At 48.1% G+C, this 19201-nt stretch overlaps 3 protein-coding genes across 6 annotated transcripts in view; 2 read left to right on the top strand and 1 right to left on the bottom strand.

The window, feature by feature from the left end:
- Positions 1-65: 65 nt before the first annotated feature.
- Positions 66-4222, top strand: kcnj8 (potassium inwardly rectifying channel subfamily J member 8). Its single transcript, XM_076029899.1, has 6 exons — positions 66-830; positions 1637-1785; positions 1869-2029; positions 2843-2982; positions 3327-3543; positions 3630-4222. Exons 1-6 carry the CDS (start codon positions 484-486, stop codon positions 3870-3872), a joined length of 1257 nt encoding a protein of 418 aa, XP_075886014.1. The 5' UTR covers positions 66-483; the 3' UTR covers positions 3873-4222.
- Positions 4223-4584: 362 nt separating this feature from the next.
- On the top strand, positions 4585-8927 carry echdc3 (enoyl CoA hydratase domain containing 3). Its single transcript, XM_076029904.1, has 6 exons — positions 4585-4755; positions 5379-5500; positions 5573-5670; positions 5761-5961; positions 6110-6288; positions 6388-8927. The coding sequence occupies exons 1-6, from the start codon at positions 4622-4624 to the stop codon at positions 6539-6541; spliced, it is 888 nt and encodes a 295-aa protein (XP_075886019.1). The 5' UTR covers positions 4585-4621; the 3' UTR covers positions 6542-8927.
- The window catches only part of usp6nl (USP6 N-terminal like), a 35179-nt gene continuing 24314 nt past the window's right edge, over positions 8337-19201 (bottom strand). For all 4 annotated transcript variants that reach the window (XM_076029897.1, XM_076029898.1, XM_076029896.1 and 1 more), the window contains 13 exons: positions 18018-18091; positions 16579-16658; positions 16443-16482; positions 16241-16321; positions 16001-16108; positions 15257-15366; positions 15059-15107; positions 14143-14263; positions 13796-13890; positions 12949-13014; positions 12744-12843; positions 12426-12578; positions 8337-10826 (listed from right to left, as the gene is read on the bottom strand). In XM_076029897.1, coding sequence (XP_075886012.1) covers positions 9259-10826; positions 12426-12578; positions 12744-12843; positions 12949-13014; positions 13796-13890; positions 14143-14263; positions 15059-15107; positions 15257-15366; positions 16001-16108; positions 16241-16321; positions 16443-16482; positions 16579-16658; positions 18018-18091 — 2645 coding nt within the window. In that variant the 3' untranslated portion in view covers positions 8337-9258. The remainder of the gene's footprint in view (positions 10827-12425; positions 12579-12743; positions 12844-12948; positions 13015-13795; positions 13891-14142; positions 14264-15058; positions 15108-15256; positions 15367-16000; positions 16109-16240; positions 16322-16442; positions 16483-16578; positions 16659-18017; positions 18092-19201) is intronic.

Raw genomic sequence — 19201 nt, 5'->3', positions numbered from 1 at the left:
GTGTGTTATTTTGTGTAGCTACCCTGCAGTAATGACTGGGTGTACGGTGAGTGATCAAACATTATCAATATATGACAATAATTAAAAGTCCATGTCTGTATTCAGTGTGTGTGACCAGATTTGTCAGACTTGAGAGGATGTTTTCCGACGCTCCCTGAAGGCAGCAGCGCCGTGCCCGGAGCGACTCCGCTCTCCTCTCGTAGAAGTCGGACTACGTCAAGAGGACGGAGGAGGAGGAGGAGAACCGGAACCGTTCCAGCCTCCGGAGCCGCTCGGCAGCAGCAGCAGCAGCAGCTCGGCTCTCCTGCAGGTGGACGCGCAGCTGCTGACCGACTCACTCACTCACTCTCTGACTCACTCACTGACCGACTGCCTGTGCGTAAAAGGCGCACCGAGGACGCGCACGGAGCCAGTCGGCCCCACTCGGAACCACAGCAACGTCCCGGCTCAGATCGACTCGGCTCGGCCCGGTTCGGCCGCAGGATGTTGGCCAGGAAGAGCATCATCCCGGAGGAGTTCGGCTTGCCGGGGCTCGTCTCGCGCGTGCCGCGCAAGCCGGTGTTCCGCGACCGCGTGAACAAGGCGCGCTTCATCGCCAAGAACGGCGCGTGCAACCTGGCGCACAAGAACATCCGCGAACAGGGCCGCTTCCTGCAGGACGTCTTCACCACGCTGGTGGACCTCAAGTGGCGCTTCACGCTCGTCATCTTCACCACCACCTTCGTCAGCAGCTGGCTGCTCTTCGCCATGAGCTGGTGGTTGGTGGCGTTCGCGCACGGCGACCTGGACCCGCAGCGGCAGAACGGGACGCACTGCGTCACCGACGTCAAGTGAGTCTGGTGGCGGCTTCCGGTCCTCGCGGGGCCACGGGTTCGGGTTCGGAACGCGTTTGTAGTTGTAGAGGGACTTTTTACGCCTCCCCCGGCCATGTTTAAACGTCCACCCTCGTCCTCCTCTTCTTTTTCTTCTTCTCTGCCTCCATTTTTGAGCGGCCAGAGGGGGACGGTGGGGGTGGAGGAGCGAGAATGGGGAGGGGAGGAAGGGAGGGGAGCGAGGGAGGAGGAAGACATTAATGATAACAGGAAGTCGGGGACTTCTCCTTCTAACTGCACAGAGTTATAGGTTGTGGAAGTTCATTATGTCCTGAATAATAATAATAATAATAATAATAATAATAATAATAATAATAATAATAATAATAATTCATTTTTTATTGAGCGCTTTTCGAAGTCCTCAAAGACACTTTACAAAAAAGAAAAGGTTAAAAGGTTAAAACACATCAGAGTAAAATTTGCAGTTGAAATACTTAAAAGTATCCCCACAAATAAATCAAGAATGTGTAAATAAGTAAGGAGTAAAATAAGAGAAAACAGAAAGCTGAGTATTAATTGTAATTGATAAATAGCAAAAAACAAACAAACAGTAATTACACTTTAAAGGCAGTATGGAAAAGATGTGTGTTGAGTGATGGCAGGTCAGTACAATCATGGATGTAGGATGGGGATGAGTTCCAGAGGGTGGGAACTGCTTCTGTTTCAGGTTAAGTGCTGGGTGGGAAAAAAGGGAAACACATTGTTGGACCAAAACAAAAAAAACGAAAAACGTAAAATCCTCTCTTTGCCTGGTCCTCCCTCAGGTCGTTCACCTCGGCCTTCCTGTTCTCCATCGAGGTCCAGGTGACCATCGGCTTCGGCGGCCGCATGATCACGGAGCAGTGTGCCACCGCCATCACCGTCCTCATGATGCAGAACATTGTGGGGCTCATCATCAACGCCGTCATGCTGGGTGAGGCCCTGCAAAAAGCTTCCGGGTTGTGGCCATGGCTGGCTTTGGTTAAAAGTCCACCACCCTTCCTCCCCGCACCTCAGGTTGTATCTTCATGAAGACGGCTCAGTCCAACCGCCGGGCGGAGACGCTCATCTTTAGCCGGCACGCCGTCATCGCTGTCAGAAACAACAACCTGTGTTTCATGATCCGCATCGGTGACCTCAGGAAGAGCATGATCATCGGAGCCACTGTCAGGCTGCAGGTGACTCGGCCCACTTCTCTGGAAACTTGTCCAATTGATAATCGTGACTCTTCAGGGTTTTCTTTGGATGAATTTTTTTTTTGTTTGTTTAAAGGTCCAGTGTGTAAAATTTTCAAGGAAGCCCGCCTGATGACGCGTTTCGTATTTAGAGCACTGACAAGCAGGCTTCCTTAGAAATTTGATGATGTTATATGGCAACTAACGAGGAGCAAGACCCTTATTGCTCTATGTACAGTATATTCTTATATATAAATAGGAACCGTTTTAAAGGTTTAAAAAACAACAACAAATGACTTGTATTGTATGGTGAGTATACACTTTTGATAATTTATTTATGGGCTGCACGTTAAGCTTTCACCAATTTAAAAAGTCATAAATCAAGTCAAATTTTACAAACTGAACCTTTAATTAAATTCAAAAATAGAATTTGTTTAGGCCCTGCGATGAACTGGCGACTTGTCCAGAGTGTCACCCGGCCTTTGCCCTAAGACAGCTGGGATAGGCTCCAGCAGACCCCCGTGACCCTGAATAGGAATAAGCGGGTATAGAAGATGAATGAATGAATGAATGAATGAATGAATGAATTTGTTTAAATTCAATTTAATTTTTCTAAATGCAAATTAAAAATAAAATTTGCAAACGTTCACCTTTTTATCAGATTTATTTTTGATTTACGTTTTTAATTATAATTAATGCCAAAATTAAAAAAAAAACAATTATTATTTTAACATTTTGTCTTTTGAGTTCATTCTCTTCAAAAATGGTGTCCATGACGAGTGGTCAAGCTGACCGCTGGCCTCGCTGGTGTTGCAGGTGGTGAGAAAGACGACCACGCCCGAGGGCGAAGTCATCCCCATCCACCAGATCGACGTGCAGACGGAGAGCGCCGTGTCCAGCAACAGCCTGTTCCTCCTCGCCCCGCTCATCATCTGCCACGTCATCGACAAGAACAGGTGTGTGTACTTGTAGCTCAGTGTCGCCACCTGGCTGCTGGACAAACAAAAAGCCAAACACTTTGAAAGAGGAAAGGTTCAAAATATCCTGGGGCACAAATGCACAATGCATTGCAAAAGTCTTTTTTTTTTTTTGAGTAGTAGACACATACACAGTTTACATATATTAGTATATACAGTTGGTGTACACATCCAATCAAGAGTAAATATCAGAACAATGGCCACAAATATTCAAGAACGCACAACCAACTCAAGTGAACTCTCTCAAGATACTTGACTTTACCTCTTCAATATAACTTTATTTTTGGAATAAAAAATAAAATGGTGCTGTACTTGCTGGTCAGCCCGCTGTACGACCTGTCCGCCATGGAGCTGCAGTGCAGCGACCTGGAGGTCATCGTCATCCTGGAGGGGGTTGTGGAGACGACCGGCATCACCACGCAGGCCCGCACCTCCTACGTGTCGGAGGAGATCCAGTGGGGCCACCGCTTCGTCCCCATAGTGACGGAGGAGGAGGGCGTGTACTCGGTCGACTACTCAAAGTTTGGCAACACGGTCAAGGTGAAGCAAAAGGAAATAAAAGAATTGAGCTGAAGTGAGCTTTAAGCTGTGATTGATGCTGTTTGTTTGATTCTTCTGCCCTGCAGGTAGCCACGCCACACTGCAGCGCCAAAGAACTGGACGAGAAGCCGTCCATCCTGATCCAGACCCTCCAGAAAAACGAGCTGTCGCAGCAGAACTCGCTGCGGAAGCGCAACTCCATGCGCCGCAACAACTCCATGCGGAAGGGCACTGGGAGCCTTCGGAGGAACAACTCGGGTCTCATCGCACCCAAAGTCCAGTTCTTCTCCGCCACTGACGGGGGCCAGAACCTGAATGCCGTCACCTGACATGAGGCCTTCGTCCTGCTGGCTGCACTGCTCCTCCTGCTGGGGAGGAGGACTGCAGGTGTTGGTGCATCCCCAGCTCTGATGGGACTCGTCCTATTTCAGTTTCCTGCCTTATCTCAGTTGGTCTCCCAATATACATTGATGGTGTAGTCTTTCAACTTTTTTTTTTTTTTTACCACTGATAAAAAAAAACAAAAAAAAACAAAACTAAACAACGCTAAAGACAATTGTGTCAATCAATCATTTGTACCAGACATGTGTGTGTGTGTGTATGTCTTCACTTTGTATGTTCTAATTTGTGGCGTAATACAATAAATGCACTCCATGAGAGCGCAGCTCCTCTACATGGACTGCTGAATTCAACATTGCATGTTTCAACACAATGATAACATTCAAAATTTAATTCCACGCTGACTTCATGAATAGACATTAAAGTTATTATGTTTAAAAATTAAGTTTATTAGCCATCTTTATTTGAGATTTGTTGGTAATTATTAATTTTTATTAATCATTCTTTGATAAGCTTTTTGTTAATTATTCTGTATTTCTATTGAAAATAATATTTTGGATGGTAAAATAAAATTTTTGTTTAAATATAACAAACAAAACAAAATAGCTGCTAAAGATATGACCGTTGTAAGACTGTGACAAGTTAATTCACCCCGGTTTGTTTTTGACGTTGCACCACGTGTTGCTGCCGTCACCCGGAAGTGGAGCTGCGAGAAGAAGGTGACGCGACCAGGGTAAACATGGCAGGCGGGCTGTTTGGACGTGCTGCCGCCTCACTGCAGCTCGGCAGAACCGCACTGCGGACCGGGTCCCGGTTTTACTCGCAGACTCAACCGGAGCCGCTGACGGTGAGGGAGCAGAACGACGGAATCAGGTGCAGCACCGAAGCGAGTCCCCCGCAGTCGCTGTCCTAGTTTGTGCACTGAACAGACGTTCCCCGTACCAATATCTGATATTTTAAAGGGAAAATAAAGAATTTTTCAGGAAAAAAATGTCTCAAAAGTTATGAAATTGTGCAGTTGGACCATTTAAACTGTGATCTTAAATTCGGCTGTCATACTTTGACAGTTTACCCTCATTTGTATTTTTTATGATGTAAGGTAAAGTGCGAGCACAATCAAGATTTCTGCAGTAGGCAAACTGAGGGCACTGAAGTTCGCCCCCCCCCCCCTTTTTCTTTTCTTTTTTTTTTTTTTTTTGTTGGTTAAATATTTCCCAGAGCTCCTCCCCGGATATTTCAGCGTCACTTTAACGAGTTTCTGCTTGTCAAAGATTTATTGTCTTTATTTATGTCAGTAGCCTCATTGAACCCAATTAACATCACAACTCGAACGACTCGAAATTCTCCAAATTAAATTCCATAACCAAATAAGACACAGCTATTTTAGTTTATTTCCATGTTTCGCCTATTTCAGAATAATATCCAAATAGATATTACATAAATAAGGAAATAACGTTGCAACTTTATTGCAACAATAACTTTTCACTTTTGTCCAGGCGAATCATATTGAACAACCCCAAGAAGAGGAATGCTCTGTCTTTGTCCATGTTGGAGTCCCTGAGAGAAAACATCCTGACTGATGTTGACAGCGACGATCTCAGGGTCATTATCCTATCAGGTGGGTAGCTGCTGGGTTTGCGTTTGTGTAATATACAACCGCATGTGACCTTGCCTTGTGTGTTCCTGCCAGCCAGAGGTCCAGTGTTTTCCTCCGGCCACGACCTCAAGGAGTTGACGTCAACTGAGGGCCGAGAATATCACACCAAGGTGTTTCACACCTGTACAGAGGTCGGCCTTCTTCTGGCACTTAGGCGTGAAAAAAATGTGTCTTATAATAATCAGATGTTTTAGAAGTCACCGGTGTCTGTTGTGTTTCAGGTGATGACGTTGATCCAGGATTTGCCTGTTCCAGTAATAGCCATGGTGAACGGCGTTGCCACTGCGGCTGGCTGCCAGCTTGTTGCCAGCTGCGACGTTGCTGTGGTGACGGAAAAGTCCACCTTTGCCACGCCGGGCGTCAACGTTGGCCTGTTCTGCTCGACGCCTGCGGTGGCCATTGGCAGGGCCGTACCGCGGAAGGTAAGAAGCTGGGCGAAAAAAGGGAACAAAAATCACCAATTTAATTATTGCAATTATTGTTGTTTAAACCGCAGTAAAAATGACACTTCCATTTGTTTTAAAAAAAATTAGCACTGTTTTGAACTCTTGTACTAATGTTGTTGACTAGGTTGCCATGGAGATGCTGTTCACAGGGACTCCCATCTCGGCCCACGATGCTTTGCTGCACGGTCTGGTCAGTAAGGTGGTGCCGGAGGAACGATTGGAGGCGGAGACTTTCGCCATCGCGCAGCGGGTGTGTCAAGCCAGCCGACCGGTGGTAGCACTTGGCAAGGCTACTTTCCAGAGGTGCAGACTCTTAATCCCTCACCCCGCCAGATACTTCAAAAATAATACCGTTTTGAGTCCAGAAAACATTTGAACTTTTTTGTCCTGTTCTCTCTGAAGACAAATGGCTCAAGGCCGAGATGCTGCTTATGCCACAGCCTCCAAGGTGATGGTGGATAACCTGGCTCTCAGGGATGGACAGGAGGGCATCCGGGCCTTTATAGAGAAACGCAAGCCGGTGTGGAGCCACAAGACAGAAAAAGCTCATGACTGACGGGAGGCGAATGCATCTGGAGAGATCGCACAGCAAGGATCTGTTGACGACCCCTACCAGATGAAGGGGGTTTCAATCACGAGTGTGGAGTAATTAATTTTTGTTTTTGATTATTTCCTGCTTGTGGGTAAACATGCTGGACTATTCTGTGCCTTATATGCTTGTGATAAAACACAATGGCTCTGCCTGTGTGGACTTAATCTACATAAAAGGTTTAAATGGACTCTTAATGGAGAATAAATGTTGCTCTCTTATTTGTGCAATGTTACAGAGAATGTGGATTGATAAGAATGTAAATTAGTCTGCAGGCTTCAGGAGATAAACCTTCTGGACAGACTCTGTCCGGTTGCCTGCTTTTAAGCTTCTCACGGTTTCAAATTGCTTTAGTGACAACCTGCTGAGGATGTTTATCATGGAACTTTATTGTCCTCTCAACAGACAGGTGTACACCAGCGGCAACGACGCAGGGCTCATTCGCAATTCCCAGGGTCAGCTTCCGGCCTCGCCCCCTCCTCAAATCACAATAGGCCTGTAATGTAGCTAAGAAGAGAAAATTCTTAACTCCACAGTATCAACATTGTGTTCAGTTCGTGTAATTAAAAGCTGTGGAAATCACATGAGCAGCTCCTGTTTTCCTCATTCTTTTTTAAAAGTATCCGACTGACGGTGACCTTCCGCATCCGCTCAATGTCGATTACGTATGTGTCACTTCCGGCCGCCATCCTGTCTTCAGAGTTCGTGGGGTTGGAATATTATTGTGAAAGTTTAATTTTTCTGGTGATTTGGCATGGACATAAAAGGAATTAGTGCACAAGGTCTTCAAACATCGTTAAATGACTTCAGCCTCATTCAACAAGTGTCATGCTGCTGTTTTTTTTGTTTTGTTTTTAATTGTGCTAACGTTCACTGCTGCTGCTGCTGCTGCTATAAATAACGTGCTGTGCTGTGTATGTTTGGCTCGTCGTCACTGTCAATGTGTAGCTATCGGTTTTGCTGGCTGGGTTGTGCTCGCAGTTTTCGTAGCAACCGTTATGTTGCGGTGGTTTGATTGGATCGGTGTGTTGTCGTAGTACTTGAGCGTCAGCTGTATATTGACCGGTGTCATCGGAAGCGATTGGCGGGAAGTAAATAGTGACGTTTCAAATGGCAGCTGATGATGTTTGGACAGAAATGGGCAGTTTGCGACTTGCTAGCTTGTTTGCGTCTACAGTTGCTGTTTTAAAAGTTTTGCCAGAGTTGATTGGCGTAAGGTAGCTAAAGCATCTATTTGTTCTTAAGCACTTTAGTTGTTTTACAGTATCTATTATATACATGTGAAGTTGTTGGCATTGAAAATGATGCTGATGATTTCGTGTTCCCAGTTTTCTCCTCATCAGTTGTACACTTTATGATTTTTATAGTAATGTGTTAATTCGCCCATTTGCAGGTGAAACCTTTGTCAGTGACTGCTGGGCGACTGCTCTCTTATGTTCAACACCATATATTATTATGACCGTAATATTTGGTGAATGAAAGCTTAAGAGTGTAAATTTTGGAGATCTTTTTAGAAGAAACAGGGTATTCATTGTAGATTGCAACGCTCTTCCTCTCACGCATCCTCTCTCAAGCTTGCCGGTGAACTACGGTGGCCCGCGCACACAAAACCTTTTTTTTAAGTTCAGACAGACACCTAAAAAAATGACTCAATGTATTCATCCCAAATACAAATGAAACACCCCTTCAGAATAAATGTAACTTTATTAGCAGTGCATGAGGGTCGGCATTAAAAAGTGAAATGAAAGACTGGAGTCAGAGATGATTTTTCACCTGTCCTCCGCATTTTATTAAGTATCAGAAGCTCTGCAGTTAGTGAACAAATGGAAAGACAGTAAAGTGACGGAATGTTGCGAAGAACAAAACAGTTTCAGAGGCAGTTTGAGATGAGAAACAGAAACATGGAATGTTTAACATTGTGTGTGTGTGTGTGTTTGTGCTAGCAGCTTAATAGTAGTTCAGTAGACGGTGTTCAGATGTGATGAAGTTAAATAATAAAAAAATTGCCTTGCTTTCGTTATATTTGCTGTCGTTGCAAAGCAAATTATTTGACTTTAAATGTGCCGAATGAACCATTCGGCACATTTAAAGTCAAATAACGTTAATGATTTAGCTTGTGTGTCTTGAGCCACTTTTCAGGGTGAGAATGTAAAAGTTTCCAGATATACACAAGTACTGTATCCAGTTTAATGTGTTTCCTCTGTGTGAAAGAGACCAAATGTCACAATATTTACTTAGCTGGAGTGTCGTCAGCAAAAGTCAGTAGTAAAAACTAAAATGACTAAACCTGCCGTTTCTCTAAGGGAGGCGCTTCTATTATTGGACACTTTTATATTGTATGTTTAGAAAATAACATTCATGAGCATATCGTGTTAATCAACCTATATATCTAAAAAAAAAAAAAAAATTTAAGAAAAATAAACCTGGAAATAAGTCAGAGGACCCTTCCCCCTCCCCCGCAGCAAAACAACTCAGCATATTAACAAAAACATCCACTGTACATACAGGACTCTAAAAGATATAAACTGTCACTTCTTCTCAACGATTTACATCAAAAATAAAATAAATTCTTCAGTCAGTTAGTTTTCCTCTTTTTAAAGCCGTCAGTATAAACATGAGGAGCTGGTTGGTCTTTACTACAGTGTCAGCGACTGTGGTCCTCCAGTTCAGTGTGTGTGTTGCGGTCACAGCAGCATGGACTCCTGCCTGGCGAACTCCTCCTGTGCGTGCCTGTAGTGTGTCGCTCCGAACAGCGGAGGGAGCTGCTGCCTGACGACAGGCTGCAGCTGCTGCTGCTGCTGCAGCTGCTGCTGCTGCTGCTGCTGCTCCTGGAACGGCGTGGCGTAGCGGTGCAACTCCTCCGGGAAGATGAAGTGAGGGACGGGGGAGAGCTGCGCCCGCTGGAAGCTGGGCGAGCGAGGCACGCCGCCCGGAGACTGGGGGGGCGGCGTCAGCTCCGCCTCTGCGTCCCAGACTCCGCCCACCGGCCGGCGGGAGCGGCCCTCCGGCGGGAAGTGGAGGGAGCCGGGCGGCGCCTGAAGCACCAGGTCGGCCCGGCCGAAGGCCACCTGCTGCTGCTGCTGGTAGATGGGGGAGTTAGATGCTGCAGGTCGATGCTCCAGGTGCAGGGGGCGCTCCTGCGCAGGCCTGGCGTTGACGTGGTTGTTGTAGGGGGAGGGGGAGGAGGAGGAGGGCGGACCCCTGCGGTAGGGGCTGTAGGTGTTGTTCATGAGGGCTTTGTCCGGCGAAACGCTGCTGTGGTGCTGCTGGGCCGTGGCGTAGCCTCGCTCCCCAAACACCAGCTGGAGGTGCGGGGCATGCTGGAGGTGCGGGGCATAGAGTCTGTCCTCGCCACGGTCCAGCGCCACCGTGTAGGCCGGGTGCAGGATGGGCACCTCTGTGGTGGCGTGTTCTGACGCCGAGTTCTGCTCCAGGCTGTGGTTCTGGTTGTGGTTGCCGTGGTATCTGACGAGGCCCCCTGCTGGACTGTTTGGGGAGAAGGACGGCGACGGGACGGCGTGTCTCGGCGGGACGGCCGCCGTCCGGTCGGGGCTGGCTCGGGCGGGCGGGTGGCTGAGGGGGTGTGGCCTCATCCTGGTGGGCGGCCTCTCCAGCTCCAGGATCTCCAGCTCCGCCTCCTCCGCCAGGCCCGGCACGTTGTCGTACTGCGAGGCGTTGGAGCCTCGGTCGGCGCCGGCGGCGAAGCCCCTGGAACGCGGGCGGCGGTGGGCGAGGCCGCCGTCCTCCGGGCTGGACGGGGCGGGCGACGCCCCGTGGCCAAGCTGCGCCTGGCGGACGGCGGCCGCTCGCACCTCCTCCATCCTGCTGACGGAGGGCTTCACCCAGCGGGGGGTGAAGTCTCTGTGGGGGCCGGCGTTGGAGTTGCTGTTGGCGGCGGCGTTGCTCAGGGGCTTCCTCCTGTCTGCGGGGGCGGGGCCTGCGGGGGGTGTCACGCCCCTCTCGGGCGTGCTGGACGTCGATTTGTGCGGCTGCTGCTGCTCCGCCACCTCGCCGGACCCCCTGGAGGGGACGTCCCTCCTGTCGGCCCTCTGGTGGCCCCTGGGCTTCTCCAGCGAGCCCCGCCGCTGCCGGCTGGGGGGCCGGCTGGGGGGCCGGCTGGGCGGCGCCGCCACCGGGCTGGGCTCCCGGACCGCCACCGACCCCGGTGGAGCGTGGCTCTGCCCGTTGGCCACGTGGTTGGGCTCAGGAGGAAGCTGCCCCAGCGGCTTCCTGGGAAACTCCTCGTCTTTACCTGCAGGGGGCAGAGGAGAGGCAGAGCGTCAGCGGGACCCCATGGAGCGAGTGGGGTGGGGTGGGGGGAGATAGGTGGGGGGTGGGGGGTGGGGGGGGGAGACGGCGGGCGTACAGACGTTGCGACGCTGATTGACATCGGATGGCGACAGGAACATGGAGTCATGCAACACCACTGCCACAAGGGGGCCAAAAAACAAAGAAGAGTTACATCCACAATGACTGAACCGACGTCTCCGCAGGCAACGGACAGAGAGACACTGGGGGGGGGGGGGGGGGGGGTTGGTTAGCAGGTGACACTGACACCGGGCCTGAGATGATGGTTCTGGCTGTGGTTCATTAACTTGCGCTCGGCTGCAGACTCCAGAGGTCACACAGAAATAGATGATGATTAATGAGACTCGAGTGAGTCCACAGAGAGAAGAAAAACGAGTCCTAATTTTAAAACTGAGGAAAAAAAAAAAGAATTCCTGCTGGCACCAAACGGACTGCTTCTGCTTCCTTCTCTCTGTCTTTCCTTCTTTCAACTGTCCTGGTTTGACTGGGATGGATTCTCCATCACTCTGGTGAGTAGAACCACCGGTAACATTGACTACAATGTTTGTTTCACCTAAACCTGCAGCTGCAACCCGTCTTAAGGTTCGCTTTTAATCTGGAAGTTCCAAAATGCCCCAAAGAAAATAGGTTTCACTCCGGTTTCTATTTTACTCCAGAGAAACACATTCAAATTCCTGAACGCCGCTAATATACTAATAGCAACTAATAGTCGTAGTGTTAAAAGAAAAAGCTATTTACCAACCAGAAACTAGAAAGATTTTGCACTGCCTTATGTTGTCCACCAGAGGGCCACCTGGGAAACCATTCAGACAGCGAGGCCACAAAGCCACAAGAGGCATTTTGAGGTGAGGGCGGTGAAGGTGTGTGTGTGTGTGTGTGTGTGTGTGTGTGAAAGAGAGAGAGGGAGAGGGGGTGACGGAGCAGCAGCAGCCACTGCAGGACTCCACTGAAGCAAAATGCATCGCAACTGAAGGCCGACACGACCACGTAGGGGGGAGGGGGGGGGGAAAGAAGAACAGAGAGCTGTTAGACACCACTGGACAGACGCACTGAGGGACAGACGGACAGACGGGTCAGGATAGCCCACCGGTTACTGTTGCTGTAGGCGGCGGGGAGGCGGCCCCCGCTGAGCGCCACACTTTTGCTGTTGTTGGCTTAACGCCAATCGATCGGAAGAAGAAGAAGGAGGAGGAGGAGGAGAAGGAGAGGGAGAGGAAGGTTAGAGACAGGGGGCGATAGTGAGCTGCAGGAAGGCCGCGCCCGGCCGCAGACACGCCGCGATGTCTGCTGCTTTGTTTTTTTTCCCTCATAGCGACGCCACAGCGTCATTATCACGACAGCGGCTGCTGCCGTAGAAACAGGTTAACGACAGTCGGTGGGTGCAGCGTGAAGACCGCTGACACCGAGGACCGCTGACTCTGGAAGTTCTAATCCTGTTCAGTGGGCTGAATCATTGCATTCGTCAAGATTGCCTTCATTTCTTCACATGTGTATAAATATATATACTGTATATATATGTATATATTGCAGGCCGCAGCGCTACCTGGTGGCGGTAGGTCCATCTTGGCCCGGCGCAGCTCCGTCATGGTGGCGTGCAGCTGCTCGATGACAAAGTCGTCATCGTAGTAAAAGTTCTTGGAGAGGCTCTCCTGCAGGAACTCCACCAGCTCCTCCATGGAGAGCTTCATCATGTGCTCTGGTCAAACACACACACACACACACACACACACACACACACACACACACACACACACACACACACACACACACACACACACACACACACACACACACGCGCAGAGTGAGATCCTGCGGGTCTGCAGCTGCTTCCTCTCTCGTGCTGCCTGGCTGTGTGTCTCACTCCTGTGCAGCTTCAGGAGGGTGTAGGACATGGCCGGCAGCACCCGCTCCCCCTCCAGGATGTAGATGTCCCAGATCCTCAACGTGAGCGTGAACGGAGTCTGGACATGGAGCACACACACAGACACAGTCAGGGTCAAAGGTCAGTCTCACAACAACACCACCACCACCACCACCACGCTGCCCTCTTCACCGGGTCCACTCACCCTGTCCAGGAAACACTGGAAGAACCACTTCATGGTGTACAGGCTGGTGAGGACCTCCTGGCTGTCCTGCAAGGCAAAGCAATCACAACTGCTGTCAACAGCGATTCAGCCGTCACCACTTTCATTCAGTTCTCACAGTTCATGCTCTGAACATGTTTAGGCTGCGTATAAACAAATAGCATAAGTGTTTTTTTGTTTTTTTGTTTAATTGATAAAGTAAAGTTTTTTTTTTTTCTTTGAAATTCGTAAACTGAATCAATCATTAAAGTAAGCATTGGAGCCAAAATATTTATTTTCTTTTCTTATTTCTGATTTATTGGTACTTTGGCTTAATGTGTTAATTCTGGACTCAACAGTAATTGTTTTATTTATTTTGTACTTTCTTATCATCGGTTGTGCTAAGGGCCACGCCCTCACATCACCGCAGGAAGGTGACTGCAGCACCTGCACTATATCAAGGTGCTGAACGGGGCCGGCAGGTCTCTTCGAAGACCTGTCGAACAGTTTCAGAACGCTGTCAAGCATTTTCATTGGATTTCTGATTTTTGACTATTTTTTGGATTACCTTGACGAGCAGTGTGTCGGAAGCAACCTGTGCCGCGTTGTCCACTGTCGCGGTAAGACTGCTCAAGTTTTGTTTTTTTTTGTTTTTTTGAGTGGTAAAATAAACAAACGGAGCACTGGATCGCCGCATCCTCCAGAGTTTTTGTTTTGCACAACCACAACCCGAAATTCCGGTGGGAAATAGTCGGGCTTTAGTGAGCGTTGATTGGCTTTCGCGGCCGGGGCGGGTGTGAGCAGCCTGACTCGCTCGGTCCCATTTCAAAGTGTTGACTGGTTTCCTCACCAGGTGCTGCTTCAGTTTGGGGATCATCTTCTTCAGGATGTGGTCGTGGTGCTCCTGGAAACGCATCAGCTTGGGGAAGCCGGGGACGAAGAACCCTGAGGATGACAGAGCCAGCGGGTCGTTCAAGTTTGATTCTGTCTCCTCAGTTTTGCACAACAGTCGGATTTTTTCATTTTCCAACACAAATAGTCCTTGATTAGCGACGACGTCTGAGGAGCGCGTGAACGTCCAGAAGCTTCGCCGTGCTGCTTCTGCGTCAAAACGTTCTCAGTGTTTCAGTACGATTGTCAATTACAAACATTTTTCAATCATCGCAATGATGCCTTGATTTCAAGGAAGTTGTTTACCGTGCATTGCATGTTTGTGTCCAGACAGCAGTTTGACCAGAGCCCAGAAGGCATCTTCCTCGTTCATGTAGATGAGAAGCAGTGCTGTGATCTGACTCATGCCTTGGCAGTAGCCCACCTCCTGAAACACAAACAACACAAACAACAAGTCAACATCAGGCAGAGAATGGACATGACTCTTTCTGGAACGCTCGGAATGGTCCCCAAATCAAATTCTACTGTAGAATTGTAGTTGTATGCGTGAAGCTGAAAATGTATTTTTTTTTGTTTTCTGTTTTGCTGTTTTACTGTCATCTAGTTGTATAAACTTCATTTAGTTCATAAGTTTGTATATTTATTTGAGTTTAGGAGTAGGTATATATAAGTTTATACTTCCTCCTACCCCTTTTCGGACATGAATAACATTATTTTAATTTCATTGGTGTTTGCTTACGTATCCTATCTTTATTTATTTATTTTTTTACTTTTCTTTCGTATGTTTTGGTTTTGTATCCCTTTTTTTTTCTCATTTTCCTTCATGTTCGAAATCAATCAATCAAAATCAAATCAAATCAAATCATGTATGCACCTTTTTAGCGTAGCTTAGCACGAGACGGCGCCGTTCCGGGCAAAATCTCAAACTTGTCCGAAAATCGGAAAAATCAACATTCTCCAAGTACAAAAAAAAATACTTAAATCAGTCCGAATTCCGCCGAAACCACCTTCCTAGCGTAGCTTAGCCTGAGATGGATCTGTTCCAAGCAAAATCTCAACTTGTCCCAAAATCGGAAAACTCAACATACTTTTAGTATGTCGACTTTTGCTGAGGACAAAAGAAAATTCAGAAAAACGCTTGCCAGAAACTCAGCATTTTGTTTGAAACTCACAGTGAGGACGGTTGTGCACGAGTCAACACAGTTTGTCGGCGCCGACTCACCGTGTTGTACATGGAGTACGCCGTGAGGACGTGGAAGAGAGCCTGCTGCCTGCAAACACAGCAAACACAGGCGGCGTCACATCAACTGGACCGGAGCTCAGCTCCGTCGACGCCCCCACACCCCCGAACCTCCAGGTCAAACTGTGCCGAGCCACTTGGCACCTCGAGACTCAACCCAAGCGGCTGCGCCAAACTTACTTGACGTCGTAGCGGTGCATGAACATGATGTGGTCCCGGTAGGTCCGGTTGACGTCCAGGTCGATCTGACGGATGTCCGGAGATGTTCCTTTGGCTCGGGCCTTCAATTTCTACCACAAGAACACACGGACCACTTAGGAATAATGGCAATAGGCCAGCTGGTGGAGCCCAGAGCTCAAACTAAACATGGTGAACCAGCATTGAGCTGTCATGCTGCACACAAATGGAATAAGCTGCCAACCGAAGTCACGTCAGCCCCAAATCCAGGTTAAAGACTCTTATGAGTGCTTTTGTTCATCTTAATATATTTTTATATCATCTTTTTTATTTCTATTCTCCTTTTATTACTGCTCCATTTATGCATTTTAAGCTGCCTTTTTTTCCTCTGCACTTTGTCTTTGAAGACTTCTTTTTTATGAAATGCTTTTAAAATGTTGAACTTTTAATCATGTAGAGCACACTGATGTAATGATGTTATGATGATAATGTAATGTACATTGGTGTATGAAATGAGCTATATAAACAAAGCTGCCTTGCCTAATAATAATAATAATAATAGTGATGATAATAATAATAATAATAATAATAATAATAATAATAATAATAATGATAATAATAATAATAATAATAATAATAGTAATAATAATAATAATGATAATAACAATAATAATAATAATAATAATAATAATAATAATAATAATAATAATAATAATGGTGGCTGGAGGTTGGAGGGGGCCAACGCACCTCGTAGAAGTCCTTCTTCTCCTCCTTGATTTTGGGGATTTCCAGCAGGAGGCACCACACCTCCCCACGGAGCTGCAGAGGGATTCCCTTGTAGATCCTCCGCACCAGCTGGAAGGGAAAACGCAGAAGTTTAATAGTACGGAAAGCCACCCGAGTTTAAGCGACCACTCGAGTCCAACTCAGCTCCCAGTCGCTGAAAAGCCCCAAGCTGTGCGGAGCGAGCGGGGGGGAGCAACCGACCTTCTCGCTGTTCTTGTACTTGTCCCAGCTCTTGATCATCTTCAGCCACTTGGTGGTCCTCTCCACCTCCGTGTGCTTCAGCTGCAAAAGAGGAAGTGCAAACAAGATGAAGATGAGGAAGGTTCTTTTTATCCCCCAGAAAACATTGCAGAAAACATTGAAGCTGTCGGGAATCAGACAGCAGTGACGGAGCAGAACTCACCTTCTCCTCCGCCAAGTCATAGGACGGCAGCTCATTCTCACTGAGGAGGAGGAGGAGAAGAAGAAGAAAAAGAAGAGATGAGCTGGATGATGAGGACGAGTGTCGTGTGAGAGGAGACTTTGCTTTGTCCACTTACTGGACGAAGCCGAAGCGGTCGACCACCTTGTACAGGTGGAAGTTGGTGTCCTCCCAGGGCTCCACCTTGGCCTCCTTCCCCTGCAAGACCAGAGCAGACCAGAAGGAGGCGCTGCTCAGTCAGCGATTTCTGCGGAGGAGGTGGACGAGGAGCCTGGGCTCCGGTTCTGACCTCCAGATGTTGCGGTGGAAATATTTTGAAATTCTTTCCTCTCGGGCCGCTCCCACCCACCCTCGGCCCTGACACGCCCGCTAGAGAAACAACTCCTGCTGGGAATCCTGCCCGATTTGATTTCACCGAGCCGAGAAGGTGCGCGTCTTCTTCCCAGGTCGCTCTAAATGATTCATGATTCACCGTGTGATTCACAACGATGAATCGTGTGGCCGAGAGGCGTTTGTCTCGGAGGCCTTGTGAGGAGGAGGAGGAGGAGGAGTAACGACTCCTTCATCTAAAAATCAAAAAAAATAAGAAGGCTGAATCCGCTTCAGTGAAGTTTTTTTTTTTCATCGAGTGTCATGTGACCAAAAGGCTTCAACAATAAGCTTGGCATTTTTTTTTTTTTTTTTTTTTTTAAAGTCTTTGTTTTTTCTGCCGTGAAATCGTTTCAGAGTCCACAGACGAAGCGCCGACTGATGAGCCTAAAATAAGCGGCTCCGTTAAATGGCTCCGCCCCCTCGCTAACAGCGTGACGGTGTCTTTGATTGGACACACACACACACACACACACACACACACACGATTACTAACGAGGCAGCCTGATTATTCCGTCTGCACTGTTGGACTAAATGGAAAACGTCTGACTCCCTGAGGGAGCCTCACCCAGGAAGAAGTCCCACTGTGTTGCCCAGGAAACAACTTTTACAACTTTGTCTGTGAAACCATGACCCCTAGAATTGTGCAAAAGCTAAATATTGCAATAAAAAAACTGGTCATGAACACCTGAACTTCGCCAAGTACGCCTAGAAGGTTTTGACGCTCTCATGAGGTGGTTTTTCAGACGTATCGCTAAGAGGAATATCACAAGTGTCATGGAAACACTTTTGACACCCGGGGTCACGTGACCAGCTCACTTCGAGTGAAGATGTGTGGTTCCGCCAGAGGTTCAATGGCGGATACATGGACTTTGCCTTCGAACTATTATCACCCGCTGCCTTCGTCTCCTGATGATAACAGCGGCAACAGCAGTAGTGACAACGGAAATAGCCGCTCCAAAATGCATAAAGAGTTGAACCTCCATCCTCCTCGAAGTGGGGACGGGATTTTATGAGAATTCCGCCGTATGCGCTTCACACCATTCGATGGAAACGCCTGCAAATTGCAATTGTGCTTTGTCGAAAGTTTAGAAAGAAAACTGAAAGAAAAACTGTCATGGAAAAGCAGCTGGCGTCAGGGAGCTCCCTGTCCGAGTAGTTCTTTTTATGCGTCTTGAGTTTTCCCACCTTGTCATATTTGGAGACGATCTCGGCTCGCTCCTGGTCCAGTTTCACCGCGGCATCCTGCTCGATATCAGACGCTGGAGAGGAGGAGGAGGAAAAGAAGAGGAAGAGGTGTAAATGAGTGCGCTTACTAGCAGGAAATCCCCCCCAAAAAAGTTCCACTGCAAACTACTGCACGATCAGCGTGAACGTCCGCTGGGAAACATCAAAGCAAAAACAATCAAACCAGGGCAGAACTCTGAAAGACAACAAACTTCACACATCTTCACACTGTGACTTCAAACATCAGCAGCTGAGAGAGTCGGATGTTGATGTCGTTGCTGCACGCTGGAATTTTAAAACGTCCTCCATCATTTGCCAAGACTGAGCTCACCTGGCCGAGTGTCAACATGACACACACACACACACACACACACACACACACACACACACACACACACACACACACACACACACACACACACACACACACACACACAACTTCCTGTCCAGTTTCCTCTCAAGTCTTTGGAGTGGGTTTGCTGCAGCACATTCATCACATTGTTCCATCATGACAGACTGTGTGTGTGTGTGTGTGTGTGTGAGTGCGCACGCACGTTTGCGTCCTGCTTAGAGTTGCGAGAAAATCACACACACACACACACACACACACACACACACACACTTCTGAAGACACTCTTCAAACCAGTCAGCCTGGGAAAAGAATGTGTGTGTGTGTGTGTGTGTGTGTGTGTGTGTGTGAGAGATGAGGAGCTCCTGTAAACTGTTGTGACACAAAGGCGGCAATGAAAGGATTGATGTGTTTGTTGTCACACAAGCACACAAGCGCACAGGCGCACGCACGCGCACACACACACACACACACACACACACACACACACACACACACACACACACACACACACACACACACACACACACACGTCTCATTTCCGAGGACAGCAAACCAGATTTCTCGCTCACTATCCGCACCATGTGACAGCTCCTTTATTCTTTCTTTTTTTTCACGACAGTCTGACAGAAACACTTCCCGTTATCGCCACCAGGGGTTGGGATGATTGTGAGCGACGCTGACACGCTCTCGACCAAACAAGGTTGTGTTTCATGTTTTATGTCTATGGCATTTACGTCTACAAACAGCTCCGAAGTGAAAGATTCCGCGTGACGGACGGGAAGCGCATGAACAA

The sequence above is a fragment of the Nelusetta ayraudi genome, unplaced genomic scaffold (genome assembly GCF_046127955.1).
Source record: "Nelusetta ayraudi isolate G7.1 ecotype Tasmania unplaced genomic scaffold, CSIRO-AGI_Nayr_v1 ptg000027l, whole genome shotgun sequence".
NCBI classification, from domain to species: Eukaryota; Metazoa; Chordata; class Actinopteri; order Tetraodontiformes; family Monacanthidae; genus Nelusetta; species Nelusetta ayraudi.
Note: the sequence above shows the minus strand (reverse complement) of the source record. Positions and strands in the feature narration are given on the sequence as shown.